A 17590-nucleotide genomic window follows, 5' to 3' on the forward strand; every position below is an offset into this window, starting at 1 on the left:
ATAGGTGGCACACCGGGACAGTCGGCTACAAGTTACAACCGATGGTCCAGTAAAATACTATCGAGTTGACAATCAAACTTAGTTTTAATCAAAGTTGTTAATTATGTTAATTGTTAGCAAAAGAAATAAACTTAATTATTTAGTATGAGGAAAATACTATGTTTTTAATGAAAATGGAATTATTCATATTGATACCTACTAATATTTAGCAGAATGATGGTCGGTGGTGGTGTTTGATAAAGACAACATATTTGAATATTTTCTAAGTGATGTGAATTCATATTGTACCTAATATAATATTATAAATGATTTTATTTTTTATATAATATATGTTAATAATGTAAAAGTAAAAATAAATTGTTGTATTTAGATAACAGCTTGCTATTAATATGTTTGTTTATGTGTATTATTATTTATAGTTATACATATTTATCAATATTTTAATTAGATATAAAAACCAGTGGTAGACTACAAACGAGCGAACCTGAATACCCTTTAATCAAACTAAACACAATATTTAAAATTGGCAAATAAATATAACTTAAAACAGATATATGTTTACATTCAAATGGTGTCACCTAATTATTTTGATTAAAATTTGTAATCGTTAGGTAATTTAACATTTTGAGCAAAACGATTAATGGTAATAATTACTATAGTCTGTCCAGTGAGAGAACGCGCCGTGCGCCAACCTAAATTGGTCTGTTTTGGCGCATACCCAGCCCGGTGTGCCCCCACCAGGATGGCCCGCCGACTGGCGGCACGTTTCGGCGACCGACTGTACGTGGCCGTCTTCCGCAGGCCGTGAGAGGGGGAAACAGTGCCATGGCGCTCGCTAAGTCGTCAGTCTACATGCACAGAAGCGGCGCATTCTCTCGCTGGACAGACTAAAGTTGTTTCAACAATCATTTTAAATTAAATACCATCAGTGAAACAAGAAGGATTTTGTGAGGCAATTGCCTGTTTTAAGGAAGTTGAAGAATTTAGTACTTGTTTGTTGTTGCCTGATTAGATCATATTATGTCAAGCTTTTTTATGATATATTTCTTTGTATCTCGATTCTTGATAACTTACATATAGACAAATTTTGAAAAAGGGCAAAATGTACATATTTTATGTTGTTGGCCTATTGGTATATTATATGTCATGTATACTTTTTTCCAAATAAGCCTGGCAAAAAATCACAATGGAAACGTGTTGCAGTTCGCGCATGTGATGTCTCATTTGCTGCGACTAATGCAGTCTTACTGTTGTGAATGTGTACAGTTTCACCAGATATATTTGTAATACAGTATTAAGTGTGCACATCTTACAAATGTTATTAATTTAAATTAAAACTAATATTAAGGTGGCGGGACGATAATATACAAGAATGATAAGTAATAATATTGGAAATTAGTAAATTAATTTACGTTATATATTATAGTATAGAAGATATAGAGATAGATAGGTATAGAGATATTATAGTATACAAACACTATCAAATATCAACAAAAACAAATTAATTGTATATTATAAAATTAAAATCCAATTTTTATTAGCAATAGAATGCTTAAAAATACTTATTTTTTTAAAGTAAAAACATTGGTTTCATCGAGTATTTGTACAAAAACTTGTTATGTATTAAAAATCATTTAGTTGAAGTTTACTTTCCCTTTGGAACTGGTCTAAATACGCCAACTACAACAGCGTGATCTCTTTCATAGGGCTCCAGTGTAAGCTGTTCAGTTGGTTTCAGCTTATCAGTTTTTAATTTCTCGATTTCTTGCGCAAATACAGCAGCTGGTTCAGCAGTACTGTCAATACAATTTGCCTAAAAAAAAGTACAAAAATAATTAATATGCTCAGTATAAATATTCAGAATAAATATTAATGACTTACTTTAATAGATATTACAAAATGACCTTCGTTCTTTAAAAAATATTGTGCATTAATTGAAACAATTCTAGCTTGATCAGGTTGAGCTACATCAGCAAAAATTGTATCTACCATTCCAATTAACATTCTGTATTTATGGGGATGTCGTGCGTCTTCAATAATTGGAATGATATTAGTTCTTTTCTTAGCAACATTAATCAAATCACGACCGGATCTGTGAGAGAATTCTACTGCATAAACAAGGCCTTCCTATAAATTATCAATTCATTCAGAAATTTGAATCATATTATTTAGTTATTATAAAAACTTACAGGTCCAACAACATCAGAAACATGAGATACAGTCGTTCCACTAGCAGCACCTAAATATAATACTTTAGATCCAGGTGGCATATGGATTTCATCAATACCACCTAATATAGCAGCAGCTAATTTTGATCTGAACGGATTCCATACACGGTATTCAATTTTGTCTCCTTCAGTCTGAAATTACAAAAAAACGTTGAGTCTTAAATATATAAATACTGTTTTTGTTTTAGTTATGTACCTGATCAACACTAATTCTCTTTTCACCATAGATGGTTTCTCCAGGAATCATGTTTTTGGTGACAAGTGCATCTTCTTTGCCACGGGCAACAAAGACTCCAGCATGACGATGAGGCTCAATTATAACTTTTTTACCGCCTTTGAAGCCTCCAGGTCCTCCAGATGGCCTTCCACCACCACCTCGGCCACCTCCACCACGACCACCAGCACCTCGTCCACGGAAACCACCGCCACCTCCTCGACCACCGCCGCCACCACGACCACCACCACCAAAACCACCACGTCCTCCGCCTCCAGAAAATCGAGGAGCTCCACCACCACCTCTTCCTCGACCACCACCGCGGCCACCACGGTCAAAACCTAAAATATGAATACAAAATAAGTAAAAGTAATATTCAATAAAAAACACAAAAACGTGTTTAAATCTATAAGACACACGATTACAAGTGTCCATGTGTCATGAGAATAGAAAATAAAATACTTACCCATTGTATAATATAGTGTGTTTAGTATTCACGGAAAAATTAAATAATCGAAGTGGCTATTTTCACGTTCAACGCAGAAGTTCTTTTCCGGATGGCGAAGCGAAACAATAACAAAAACCACTCAACAACCGGCAATCACTATAGCAGTATATGACGGATTGACGGTAAAGTTTTGAAAAGAGCATGGACCAACACTAACCTAAAATTCAAAATATATCACACATTTTGGTGTAAACATGGTATCTACATAATAGAATTAACGTCAGTGTTGCCAACACTTGTCAGCAAAAGTTGTCACACATGCAAAAAAGGTGAGCAAGTTGGTGTCGCTCTGCAGCACAGTAGGTTGAGTGGGTCACTGTAATTATTGAAGAATGCTGTAATGGTATTAAATTTGAATTCAATGATATCAGGTGCGGCTCCATTGACATGGTTAGGAGGGGGAAGGGGGTAATTCATAATTTTGTAATTTTGATTTTAAAAATCATATTGTTAAATAAAAAATAAAAATATGATATAAATTTCTAGGGTCTGCCGTTTTTTGAAGAAAATCGCTACATCGAGTAGGTAGGACGTAGGTATATCCAATATCTTGTTATGGACATTTTTTTTTTTTTTTGATAAAAGTAACATACTGAAAAGAGATCTTGCATTATATTTTAAAATCTTAGATTTCAAAAGAAAATTGTTTAGGAATTTCTAACTCAAAATAATTTGCACATTTTCGTGATTCTTACGCATTTTGTCAAGATTTGAACTTTAAATGCTCATTATGATGTTTAATATTTTTCAAATCTCATTGTAACAATATATTAGGAGTCTTGTATTAAACTTTCAAGCCTTTTTACCCAACAAATAATATTTTGTTGATATTCATAGTAAAAAATGTATATGAATAATATATAAATATTAACAACCATTGAAAATTACATGTATATATGCCATATGGTCATTTGTTTTAGAGTTACACCAAAAACCAAAACTCGAAAACTCCAAATTCCTGTTTTTCCTTAACTTTTATGTTGTTTTTCTGACTGTACCAACTATATAGATTCACTTTCCCATCGAACAAGATACTGTTGAAGAACATCGAAGCAGTTTTACTGCCCTATATATGGTGATGATTGATGACAGACACAAAAAAAAATATTGTATATGAAAAACGATTCTGAGCGGTGACGGTTCGTCAGACGTCAGTTGATATTATAAAATTACATAAAAATAACTAAAATCGTTGTTCTTGGTTATTTAATATGTAATTTCCTCCAAATTGTAACATAAAAACTGCGTTTTTATATTTTTGAAATTTTTTGGTTACAGATTAACTTACTTACGTAATTACGCGGAATCTTGTTATAAGTTTTCAATCCTCAGGTATAAAAGTTGATCATTTTATAAATTTTGACCAACAAAATCATTTTAAAAATTTGATAAATGTTTAATGTTATCAAAATTCAAACTTTAAATGATTATAAAAAGAAATTGTCCTTATATGTATTTTTAATTTTTTTCAACTGCTGCCCTACAAATAAAACTTAATTGATATTTATAGTAAGAAATTAAAAAATTAAAATTAAATATATTATATTTACGTAAACAGCTCAAAACCAGTCAAAATATTTTGAAAATTGTATCAAGTATAAGAATTGATAAAATAAACATTTATGATATACTTAAATCTCAAGTGGTTACGGTTATTATAAAAAAATAAGAAAATCCTTACTTAAAAAATCGAGTGAATGTTGTAAAAATTTAAACTTCAGCAAACGCTCATAAAAATTCAATTTGAATTTCTCATAGACCTTTTTTTTGTTTTGATAAAGGCAGACAACCTTATAAGGATTTCTTTACTATACATTTTTAAATCATAGATTTAAAAGAAAAATTTTTAGGAATTCCTAACTCGAAATAATTTGTATATTTGTGATTTTTATACCTTTTGTGAAAATTCAAACTTTGATTTTAAAAAAAATTGTGAAAAATCGTGATAAAAATCTAAGCACTTTTACTATAAGTCCTAAAAGGTGATGACAGAAACAAACAAAATATAAAAACGCTCCGCTCAGAATCTAAAATTTATTAATAAAACAAAAACCCACTAATCCAAAATTAGAAAAAAATGCCCCCATTGTACAAAAACTACAAAAAACTGAAATTAAATGTCCTATAATAATATAAAAAAAACCAACAAAAAATGGAAAATTGTATTACCTAGAATATTCTGAGGCAAGGGTCAAGGGATCATGAAACGAATTTTCAGCTAAGATGGCTTTTTATAGAATTAAAAATGAGAAAGTCTTCGACAACCTATTCCTACCGCTGAACAATAATATACTGTAAAATACTAGAATGTCTGAATTTCTAGATTGTACATTGTATGTGACCACGTTGTGACGACGTACTTCCGAATGGCCGTATCCCATTTCCTATTTCCCGGTTAGAATCAAATATTTGATTCAGGCATTCTGTCCGGAGAACGGTCGTAATCTCAACTTGCCCAAATGGCAATATGGCGAGGGTGTAATGCACTCGCACAACATGGCTCAACTCGGTCCGCACACCGCACTGCCACAGTCGACTCGTCGACCGTCGTCACTCGTCGTTGCTCGTTACTCGTTGCTTTCGAGTCTCGGAGTCTCGGCTAATCAATTCAGGCGGCCTATCGGCATTCGGCGGCGTCTCGCGACTCTCGAGTCGCGGACCGCATACCGGGAGCAGCACAGTGACGTCGGTGGGGGTGACGGTGCTGACGGCTGTGGGTGCGGTTGCGGGTTATGGGGGGGGGGGAGGTCCAGAGCTCCCAGTGCTTTATTAAAGATTATTTATGTGTCGTCGTTCCCGTCCCGTCCCGTCCCGTCCCGTCCGTCCGTCTGTGCGTGCGCTTGTGCGTTGTTCGCCCCGAGTGAAAACACAACAATAACAAACGAGACGTCGTGTATTCGTCGTTCCCGGGTGCCGATCTGGCGACTAGCTCGCGTTTTATTATGGCGCCGCGAACGACAATCTACGTACACGGGGCAACAACTACGGCCGCGGTGGATCTGCGCTGATAACGCCGCCTAGTGTGTGTCGTGTGTGTGTGTGTTCGCGTATTACTGTCCGAATACGGACCGACAATGGAAGAGACCAAAGTGATCTATCACATCGATGACGAGGACACGCCGTACCTCGTCAAGCTGCCGATTGCGGCCGACAAGGTCACGTTGGCCGATTTCAAAAACGTCCTCAATCGGCCAAATTATAAGTTTTTCTTCAAGTCTATGGACGACGACTTTGGGTTAGTGATAAGAACCAACCGTGTTGTTGTTGTTTCGCTCGTCGTTTGCTGAGTGCTGACGGCGACAATTATTTACTATTATATTATATGGTTACTCTATTAGCATATAATAAGCACATTCGTTCGCCCAAATCGGTGTTGCAAAAAGGGCCCACCAATAGTTTTACATTATCCCGATGTTTTTTTTTTTGGGCCATTTTATGTTCATTGTCGTAACACCTACCCCACGGACTAATCGTCAACACAGTCGTCCAAATATGTTCTTGTTATCTCAGAACCGACTTTGGTCAAGTTATATTTCTATTTTCTATAGAAATCCCAACTATCTTGGCAGCTCGCCACAAACAATTCATCAACGACTTGGATTAAATTCCCACTCGTAATTTTTATTTTATCAAATAATCTCATTTTATATCGATTAATGTTCTCTAAACGTTGAAGAGTATTCTCTTCCCTTAGACATTTTGTTTATTTATTTATTTGTTTAATTAACGGTAGCCAGGAGTTTGAAGGTAGCAATACAACTAGAAAGTTCTCACTGACATTGATGGAGAGAAAATAAACATTTTCTTAACTTATCACGTTATGTAATTGAGCAGATAGATGCAATTGGAATCCAATTTTATTTTTACAGTAATGTTATACCATCATAACAGTAATCTATACTAATAATGTATTCACTCCCGAGTTGTCCACTGTTATTGTAAACTTAACAAAGTAGGTACATACCTAGGTTGTTTCATACAATTAATATTAAACCTTTGAAATTAATTAATTGGTTACATAATATTTTGTTTAATTTACTAGTTCTTAACTATTCATTACAGAAATTAAACACTTAGTTACACTTACACTTGCCTACTAATAGAATTAATTTTTAGTATTTAATAATTCAGCATTTGTACTTATTATATTGACATTTTCTTAAATTTTATTTCAGAGTTGTCAAAGAAGAAATTGTTGAAGATGATTCTCCATTGCCATGTTTTAACGGCCGTGTTGTTTCATGGGTAGATTTATATTTTATCCATACCTAAGTCCTTTCTATTATAATTTTTATATTTAATTTCAGTTGGTTGCTGCTGAAGGTAGTAATATCTCTGATGGAACATCTCAAGGCACAGATTCTGGTCATCATACACATAGGACACAAGGCGATAATCAGTTAGTATCACTAAAAAATGTTCACATTTCTTATGTTTATATTTTACAAATTAAGATATATAATGCTATTAACCAATACTATTCAATAAATTATGTATAAATATAAAAATATATTTAAAGTACCTTTTTTTGTTAGGTACCTATACCTATTATAATTTATTATAATGAATTCCTATTTATGATTTTTAGAGCTGGGAAAACAGTATCTCGAATACACCAAGAAGATATTGGCACGTGTACTGATACAGAATCATCAATATCAAGTTCTATACGTCCTGGACACCATCACATGCCTCGTGAAAATCACCATCGTCTAACAAATCCAAAGTTTCTTAAATATAATGGGTTAGGTATGAATGGTCATCCCAAACAACACAGACCTTATGGTTCATCTTCGATGCTGAGTTCAGAGTTAGAAACTACAAGCTTTTTAGAATCTGACGAGGATGATGCTTCAAGTCGAATTACCACAACAACAGGACGGGCTACTAACGTTTCAAGTGGTAAATTATCATAATTATTAATTTTTATCAGAAATTGTATGATTGTACAAGATGTTCATTCAAAACACTCAATATTTTAAAAAACTATTGATATTTTTAAAAATATTTTCTCAACAGTTTTATGATGTTGCTATAAAATATTGAATATCGGGCATTTAATTAATTAGTTATAACTTAAAACATAATTATTTAATTTTTAAATGAGCTGAGTGGAATAGCACTGGGACACCCTGTAAAATATTGGTCCACTACTCCGTTCATATAAACTTTAAATATTTATAACTTATTAACTGCTTTCCCGAAATTTGAATTTGAATACAAACGTGGATTTTAATAGAAATAAACAGAAACAAATTATTAGACATTAATTAGTTATGTTAAGATATAAATAATAATAGTAAAATAAACTTGAACTTGAATTTGATTCAAAATATAATGTTACATTATAAAATCTGTAAACTTGATTTTAAGTAACTGCATTAAACTATTTTAAATTTGGAATCGTGAAAAAAAATTCCGGCATAAGACCAAAAGATATTTTTTTAAATATCCACTTTTAATTGTTAATCTTATTTTCATAATTATTTTTCTTACAGAATGGCAGCGTTTAGCAGGTAGTGGTCGTCGCCGAACTCAACAACGGCGTAAAAGACACCAAAGACCTGCTGGTCCAGGAGGAATGTGTCGTACATCATCATTTTCATCAGTTACAGATTCCAGCATGTCATTGAATATAATTACTGTGACTTTGAACATGGATTCTGTTAATTTTTTGGGAATATCAATTGTTGGACAAAGTAATAATGGTGGAGATGGTGGCATTTATGTAGGATCTATCATGAAAGGGTAAAATTTAAAATTATTATGTGATAAGTATTTAGTACACTTTCTTAAATTTTAAATAAATACTAGAAAACAAATACCCATACAAAATTTAGTGAAAACTGTATTGTATTAATTATTAAACTATAATACTATGTATATTTTCATTTTAGTGGTGCAGTAGCTTTGGATGGTAGAATTGAACCGGGTGATATGATATTACAAGTTAATGATATCAATTTTGAAAATATGTCAAATGATCAAGCTGTGCGCGTTTTAAGAGATGTAGTACAAACACCTGGGTAAATAAACAATATTACATTTTCTGTAAAAAGGAAAACATATTATTATAAAACAATTCATTTCTACATATTCCAATATAAAATATGAATAACATCTGTTATGTTTATATTTTAATTTAGACCAATTAAATTAGTTGTTGCAAAATGTTGGGATCCAAATCCAAAATCATATTTTACTATTCCTCGAACCGAACCAGTTCGACCTATTGATCCTGGTGCATGGGTAGCTCATACTGCTGCAATGAGAGGTATAATTAAACTTTACTTTTTAGTCTTAAATACATTTTATTGATTTATAATTTTTAGGCGAAACTTATCCTCTACGACCACCATCTGTATCAACAGTTACATCTACTAGTTCTTCTCTAGTGTCAACAATGGCAGAAACAGAAAGTGTGTTAATGTTTTATATCATTGTTTTTTTTTTCAATTATAGTTTAAAAAAATGTGCGCATTTTTTTTACAGTTAATGCTGTTTCAGCTAATGCATTCAAAGACCTTCAGTTGGATGTACGTACTACTGACATGCTGAGTATTGTTAGAGCTATGGCTAGATCTGATTCAGGTTTAGAGATCAGGGATAGAATGTGGCTCAAAATTGTTATTCCTAACTCTTTCATTGGTTTGTAGAATTATAATATATTAAATTTAGTTCACCCAATAAAAAATATTTTATTTTAGGGGTTGATGTAGTTGAATGGTTAGAGACGCATGTCGATGGATTTCAAGATCGTAGAGAAGCAAGGAAATATGCATCGCACATGCTCAAAGCTGGTTACATCAAACATACTGTTAATAAAACTACATTTTCTGAACAATGTTATTATGTATTTGGTGATTTACTTTCTGCAGGTATATTTTTATTATAAAAAAGTTAACATTGTTTAAATTCTACAAGACTAAATTAAATGTTTAATATAGGTATGGAACAGATGAAAATAGAGGGTGAACCAATTGATAATGTAGGTGTTACTAGTCGTGGTGCCTGGGATATGCCATACTCAGGAACTTTTAATCCAAACTCTTCGCCAATGCCATTTAATTACCCTGGCGAGCCTCCACGTTATTTGTTTGATAAAGATGAAAGTGGTTCAGGTAAATTTTTATTTCACCATATTAATTTTAAGTTTTTTAAAATTTATATGTAAGTTTTATAATAGCACAATTTTTTTGGTTCTCAACCATTATATAAATTTCCTACCACATTTTCCTTAGTATTGTAATCACTCCACTTATACACAAAAATATATTATTTGTAGGATACTAAAATATTATAGAATACTATTAAATAAATATAAAATTAGAGCTTAACTAGGAGTGTGCACTAGACCATTTTAACCGTCACAGTAATGAAACTTCCAAGAAAATCTAAAGTTCTCAAAAAAAGATAAGATAAATTTAATATATCTATGCTAATTAAAACATAAAAAAATTGAATTTATAAATATTTTCTTATCATTTTTTTATTAGTTTTCCTATGAACTAATATGGATTTGTATATGTGTATCTTGGATTTGGTTAATAATTCACTATGTATAGATGCCCAGCCATTGTCAGTAAGATACAGAATGCCTGACATTTACTAACAACTAAACAGAATACAATTATATATTATTTTGGTATACAATTGGTATTTAATATATTTGATTTTGTGATATAAACTTGTATATAAATATTAAATAATTATTAATTGAAATATTCATACTCTTTGTATTACATTTTCAAGCTTTTTGGACTAGACAATTTTTTTTGACTAACATTTATATAGCTATTTTCCATAGGTTATTTAATATATTATATTGCAACAAATCATTATCATTGTAAAAAATATTAAGAACCAAATATGGTACTACTATACCGTATTCCGTGTGGTTTGTGTTCAGAATTTTCTTGTTATTCATCATATTGAATAATATTGTTTAGGTAAAACAATTTTGCTAGTCATTACTAACAACATTTAAATAACCATCTAACCCACGTTGGAGCAGTTCAATATTTTTAACTACTTGATATATTGTGGTATGTCAAGAGTTATCAAATAACCTCATTCACCAATGATATCTTTCGCTCTGATTTTGCATTCTCGTCACGGACTACTTCACTGGACTGGAGACGAGGCCTCTTAGTGTCGTCGAGAGAGGTGTACGAGGGGAAATTGTACATGAGCTAATCTGGCGCCATCTATACTTAAATGATAAATCATTTACTAAATGTATTTCTACTACCTAAGGAATAGGTAGTATGCTTGTGGTAAGCCAGGCTACGGTAGATTAGGTCAAGTATTATTCCCCATTCTACACCTCCCTCATGGACACTAAGCCGACCTCCCGTCACCCGCCTCCCATGACGTTTCCGGTCCAGTGTAGTAGTCCGTGATTCTCGTTTATATACTAACCATTTGTTTTACTGAAAGGAACTACGAGTAATTGGATATACAAACATAAAACAGTTGAATATTTGGTTGAAAAAGTGAAAAAGTGTCTAAAAGATTTTTCCTTAATTGATTTCCGTTTTTATCGTTCAAGTACAAAAAATGTAGAAACATTTCACTATTACTTAAATTTTTATACCAAGTAATATGTTCAAATTTTTAAGTTTTTTCATAATCTATAATAATATGTTGGTAAAAACTGTTTTCCTCAGCCAAAAAGCTTGAACATGTAAAATAGGATCCCCTTGTAATTTTTTAAAACTTTTTGTAAAGCATTTATAAATATTGAAACTGATATAAATATCATATGCACAATTTTCATATGAATAGTTTTTCAAGTATTTTATTATACAGTTACAGGTCTATATCACAAAATTAAAATCGAATATATAATATACTATATTAGACTCTATGACAAAATAATATAACTGTATTATCTTAATTTATGTATGTAAGTAGTTGACACTGGTCGGCATAGGCGTTGCGTGATGAATTTTTTTTGGGGGGGGAGGGGGACTATTGCCTCTTTTTTTGTGGTATGTCAGAACTTCTTGCGAATTACTTCGCAAAAGGTCTATAATGATTCAGATACAGAAAATAATATCCTACAAATATAACTATAGAAAAATGTAAAGGGAAAAAATATAAAAAGGACTAAAGAAGCCCATTTTAAAGTAAAATATAAATAAATAATATACTACCATACATATTATTATCAAATACATATTTTGCATTTTATTTTAAAATATAAAAAAAAAACATTTTAAGTTGGAAATTATTACTATAGTATAAGGTTTAAACGCCTACTTTTTAAGGCAAATATTATACTAAGAATATCTTCAGAATTAATAATGTAAGCTTAGTCCCTTTCAATATAAGGTAATGATAGATTTGAAAATCTATCGTTAGTCATAGAATTTCTAAGCCATGTTTTTATTTGCTTTAATAATAGAACATTTTTCAGTTCTCTCATAATATGGATGTATAAAACAGTAAACTTTTACACAGGGGGCTAAACAGATTTCTGGGGAGCTTAATACAATTCTCAGGGCTATAGCCCTCTTAGCCCTCACCATTCTACGCCTATGCTGGTCGGGTGTATATACTCTGTTCAGCGAGAGAACATGCTGCGAACCGACAAAAATCAAATTTTTCTACATATCCTGCGCATTCCCCAGCGGCACCTTGTCATAAGTTAACCGGTTTCAATGTACACATAATGTCCCCGGGTCACAGAATCAGCGTGTTCTCTTGCTGAACAGATTACAGACTACAGACACGGGGTTAAAAGGACGCTACACACACATTTGTTGTCTTTATCTGATAAATGTAAATAGAGACATCCCATGCGGTGGTAATGTCTGCTTAATAAATGGCTGAGAAAAGTTTTTGTATTGTTAAAAGCTGGCTTGATAATAATTGACTATAGTCTATTCTCAATGAGATCATTACTCGGCGGCGACCAGTTTTCGTTGGGCGGCAGTCGGACATATGGTCAGACGCCGTCTCCACTACGGCGACTTGTCAGACGCTGCCACGGAACAAAGCCACGCCCATGCGCACAACTAGGCTGCCGTTTAATGATCTCATTGTGAATAGAGTATAGAGATCAATAGAGAATAAACTAATTACATTCACATCGGTATTCAAAAATCTATACATTTAATTAATTATAAAATCATTACTCACACTTATAATTATATTAACTACAATATTAAGAATAATGTATGCAAATGTAATGCATTGAATAGAGTAAACTGTTAAATACCTTGGATTATTTATTGATGATAAGCTAAAATGGGATGTACACCTAAACTATATTAATAATTCACTTATAAATTTTTCTATATATATATATATATATATGTAAGTCTCTTAAATCTATTCTAAAGTCTTAACTTCAAATTAAAAAATTAACTTACTTTGAATTAATACAATCAATTTTATTTTAAGGAATTTATTTTTGGGGAGAAACATATCACACTCACTTTTAGAATCTTGAAGTCACTACTTAATTTTTTTTTCAATAAACCTACATTATTTTCTACCGTTAATTTATATAAAGAGCTATAGAGATTTTTAATTTAAAAGCATTATTCACTAAGAACATTTTCCTAGCATTTTATAATATGAAAAAATCTATGATGTTCCATGTCATAACTACAATACTCGCTTTAAGGTTAACACTAATGTCATTGTCTCTAAAAAGAATACAGTATTCGGGCAACAAAGCCCTAGATATAAGTTCATTCAATTTTGTTCTATATATTATAATCTTAATATTTTTAAATTTAACAGTTATAAAATGTATAAATAATATATAAATTATATTTTGTTTAATAATCTTTATTTATATATCTATTCACTCACTTAATTTATATATATATATTTTTTCTCTCTTTATGTTAAAATATTGCGAAGTCTTTAAATATTGTTATAGTCTATGTTCTTCTTGTTCATTTTCTAACTTGTTCGGTTTTTAACTTTCTTAACACGTTGACTGCCACAAACTCGCCGCGACCCAACACGGATGTGCAATTGTGGAGCTATGATATAAATAACAGAGCATTACTGTAATGCATTCATGTGTATTTATAGATAGGAGAGTCCAATCGTAATTTTGAACATAGCGTTATAATCAGAAAGATCTGAATAATACAAATTTAAAATAAAAATATTTGGGTCGCCGGCGGTTAATATTATTCGAAATACATCTATAGTATAATAGATATAATAGTTTTTTTTTTTTTAAATTATTCGTTTTTTTTCCCTGGACGCCATGGTGTCATTTTTAAAATCTTTATCTCCATGCCATCGAAAAATAAAATGTATTGAATACAATGAGAGGTTTGAATTGCCGGCGACCCAAGCGGCCCCTGAAGAATAATTCGGTTTGGGTCGACCCAAATGGCTCCACATTAACGCATCAGTGTTGGGTCGCCGGCGGGCTCGTGGCAGTCGACGCGTTAATATCGCTAATAACGACTATTAAACAATAATACAAATCTGTATCATAAACTTTCTCTTTTCAGCTCAAGTTCTGCTTTTGAAAGGATGATCAATGTATATATTTTAATGTATAATCTTCTTGTTTCATATGATATTTTACTACAATTTTCATTTTATGTCAATAAATCTAATATTATTATTAGATTAGTGCGTACTCCGTAGTATAGACTAGGTAGTCGCATCATTAATAATAATGTAACAGATAGTTGAGAAAAAAACAATGAAGTACCAATCATTGTTTTTTTTTTTTTAGCTATTGCTTATTAGTAATACATTAGGAGCTGCTTATTAGGAACACTTGGACCAAGGTTAAATGTGTCAATTAACTGATTGTTTCTAATAGGTGATTGGTTACTATTTGTAGTTGGCCAGCCCTCATTAGACTTTTTGTTTCTATAACACAATTGTATCAATTACTCGTGTTCCTAATATGCAGCTCCCACTTTATATATTATATAATAACTTTTTGTCTCTATTTAAAGATAACAGTAATATATTTAATTGTGTATTTTTATAGGTGGTAGTAGGTCTGGATCAGATGTTATGAAACAAAATATGATTGGGCTAGCTATGAGTGACCATAGTGGCGGCACAGCTCAACAGAATCCAGTTGCCGCAACATCAACTGTGGATAAGTCAAGTGGCTCAGAAAAATCTCAAGTGATGGCTCCACCAAATGTACCTACTGATCTTTCAGCTAGTCAACAATCATTCCGTATGGCAATGGGAAATCCTTGCGAGTTCTTTGTAGACGTAATGTAAATTATGATTATAAAAAAAGCGTAAGTTAAAACAATTTATGTTGAAGATTTAAAATGTATAATATACACTAGTTTCAATGTTCTATTCACATTACTCCTTTATATTTTTTAAAATCTAAATAACAACTAAATATATTATTTTCCCATCAGAAATGTGTGAGAAATAATTTGGTATTGTTTATTATTGCCATGTTTAAGTTATATTTTTGTTTTTTTATAATTTAATTTAATTTAGACAATTTTTAGGTTTTTATAAATTGAAAACTAGTTTTCAGAGTCTTACCATATATTTTTTGTAGACAAAATTTCTTAATGGTTTCAATTGATTTTTTTTATTAAGATCTGTTTAATTATATTCTATTTTTATTATGTTTATTTTTTGTAACAAAAACATAATTTATTTATTCTTATAGATAACCATAAGTGACAATTCTGACATCCATGTTTTTTTAAAAATATTTTATAATTTCAATAGTATATGACCAATTAAATTAAGAACTAATTAAACATTTATTAATTGATGCTTTTAGAAATTAATATAATATTGTAAGTCACAGTTAAGTAGTATGTATATTATCTAGTTTTCTTAAATGATCAAAATTAATTGGCTATTTAATGGTATCTGGTCAATATTAAAAAATTAGTTGTTTTGATATTTTTATATTTTATATGATTCGGAATATATTTTGTTTTCATTAGTAGTCACTTAAACTAAAAGTTGTCATTTATGGAGTTTTGTTAAAAGGAATGGCAGCGATCGTTTTTATTTGTTAAATTAAACTATTTTTGTTCTAATGTATTAATTGATCTAATGATAGGGTAAAAATTCTGTAAATAAATTTGAACTTTTCAGAATGTTTATTCAAAGTCGACTTTTTTCTCCTACAATTTTCCTTTCTAATCTAATAAATTAGTACTTATAATAATCAACTATTTGAGATTTGTAAGTTTTTTACTATGAAATTAAATGAAAAAAAGATTTATCTCATAAACTTTCAGAAACACCTCAAATTTATTTAAGAACTCATTTGCATCATTAGGTCAGTGGTATGACAAAACTAAATCGTATACTATCTGTGACAATTAGAATATATGTACATGTAAAAGTATGCAACCATTCAAAAAACATCTGCTTAACACATATCACATTTTCTGAACGTAATGCTTTTAATCAAATTCATATTTGTTTAATATTTTACAAACTAAAATTGAGTTTAAGTGATAAATGTAATGTGTAAGAATCGTTGATGTATCAACTCAGTTATCCATTTTTATTATCTAATAACAATTAACAATTATCCTTCTATGGTATGAGTTTAATGAAACACTAATATTAGTTATTTAAATTGATTTTTTTTTACAGAAAACAACAATTTTGTTTAATTAACATATTATATTAATAATGTTATTCTTTTAAAAAACCAATATTTTTGATTAAGTATTTGATGATGTGTGATCTATCGGATTAAACAAGTATTATAATATTTACTTCTTCTCTTTAGCTGTCATATATTAAAATTTAAACAATAATTGCTTAATAATATTTCAGACACTAAAGATTACCATACATTAATTTCTGTTATCATGGTAAATGAATTGTAAATATTTTTTTTCTATTCGCCACAATGACTTATCTAACATTTTTTAACTGCAAAATAATATTTAAAGTTAAACATTTGGCAACAAATTATGAGCAGTGAATTGTTTACTTTTAATGTTCATAAATACAAAATCTGGCATTTAATAATTTTGTGGAACCTATTCACTAGTTTATTCCTCATATTGTATCAAGTACATTAATTGTATTGGTATATTTTTTTTATTATTAGCATTTAAGTTTTAACACATATTTTACTGTTACAACATAAGACTGTGATAAAATAATCCAAACTCAGTTTTTAAATTTGGTTAATTGCTTTATTTTTATGTTTATATAAGTTTTCCGATATGAAGACATTTTTTTTTTTGTTTTTTGATACAGGGTAAGAATTATCAATGTATACGTTGTGTGTTTTATGGTAGCATAACCATTTATGCTTTTAATATTTTATTATTTTTATTTAATGTGTTTATAATTGGAAATATTAAATAAGTAATAACTGTTGCATGCCAAATTATTATTTATACTGAGTGAATTTTTTGTAACAATTATTGTAATGTACCTAATAAATCTTCTTTCTGTAGTCAAACCAAGACTTATTGAATAAAAGTAGAATAGACCAATAAAATATAATGTTTTGTTTTTTAAAAATCCATTTTACAAATAAGACAAATTCATTTTGTAAGAAATATATAATATACATTTAATTTTGTGTTTTTTTCAAGTTATATAAAGTTAATAGTTATGAACCTTTGATTTTTATAATATAATCAGTTATTTTTTATTAACATAGTGTATGAAAGCATCATTAAA

At 30.4% G+C, this 17590-nt stretch overlaps 2 protein-coding genes across 3 annotated transcripts; one reads left to right on the plus strand and one right to left on the minus strand.

Annotated features, from left to right (window-relative positions):
* Window positions 1-1395: 1395 nt before the first annotated feature.
* On the minus strand, window positions 1396-3091 carry Fib (fibrillarin). The gene is given in 5 exon segments (NM_001162312.1): window positions 1396-1813; window positions 1882-2127; window positions 2190-2360; window positions 2425-2783; window positions 2909-3091. Coding segments are annotated over 5 exon segments (948 nt in total). The 5' UTR covers window positions 2913-3091; the 3' UTR covers window positions 1396-1645.
* A 2635-nt stretch (window positions 3092-5726) lies between these two features.
* Window positions 5727-17565, plus strand: LOC100166217 (segment polarity protein dishevelled homolog DVL-3). 2 transcript variants are annotated; one of them, XM_003247654.4, is made up of 12 exons: window positions 5727-6185; window positions 7126-7195; window positions 7258-7349; window positions 7539-7852; window positions 8449-8698; window positions 8848-8976; window positions 9097-9224; window positions 9283-9369; window positions 9443-9598; window positions 9658-9828; window positions 9898-10071; window positions 14934-17565. In XM_003247654.4, exons 1-12 carry the CDS (start codon window positions 6025-6027, stop codon window positions 15176-15178), a joined length of 1977 nt encoding a protein of 658 aa, XP_003247702.1. In that variant the 5' UTR covers window positions 5727-6024; the 3' UTR covers window positions 15179-17565. The 2 variants fall into 2 exon arrangements, with proteins under 2 accessions (XP_003247702.1, XP_008187720.1); XM_008189498.3 differs by having other exon boundaries at window positions 6025-6185; window positions 9458-9598.
* Window positions 17566-17590: the final 25 nt, after the last annotated feature.

Source organism: Acyrthosiphon pisum, chromosome A2 (assembly GCF_005508785.2).
Source record: "Acyrthosiphon pisum isolate AL4f chromosome A2, pea_aphid_22Mar2018_4r6ur, whole genome shotgun sequence".
NCBI classification, from domain to species: domain Eukaryota; kingdom Metazoa; phylum Arthropoda; class Insecta; order Hemiptera; family Aphididae; genus Acyrthosiphon; species Acyrthosiphon pisum.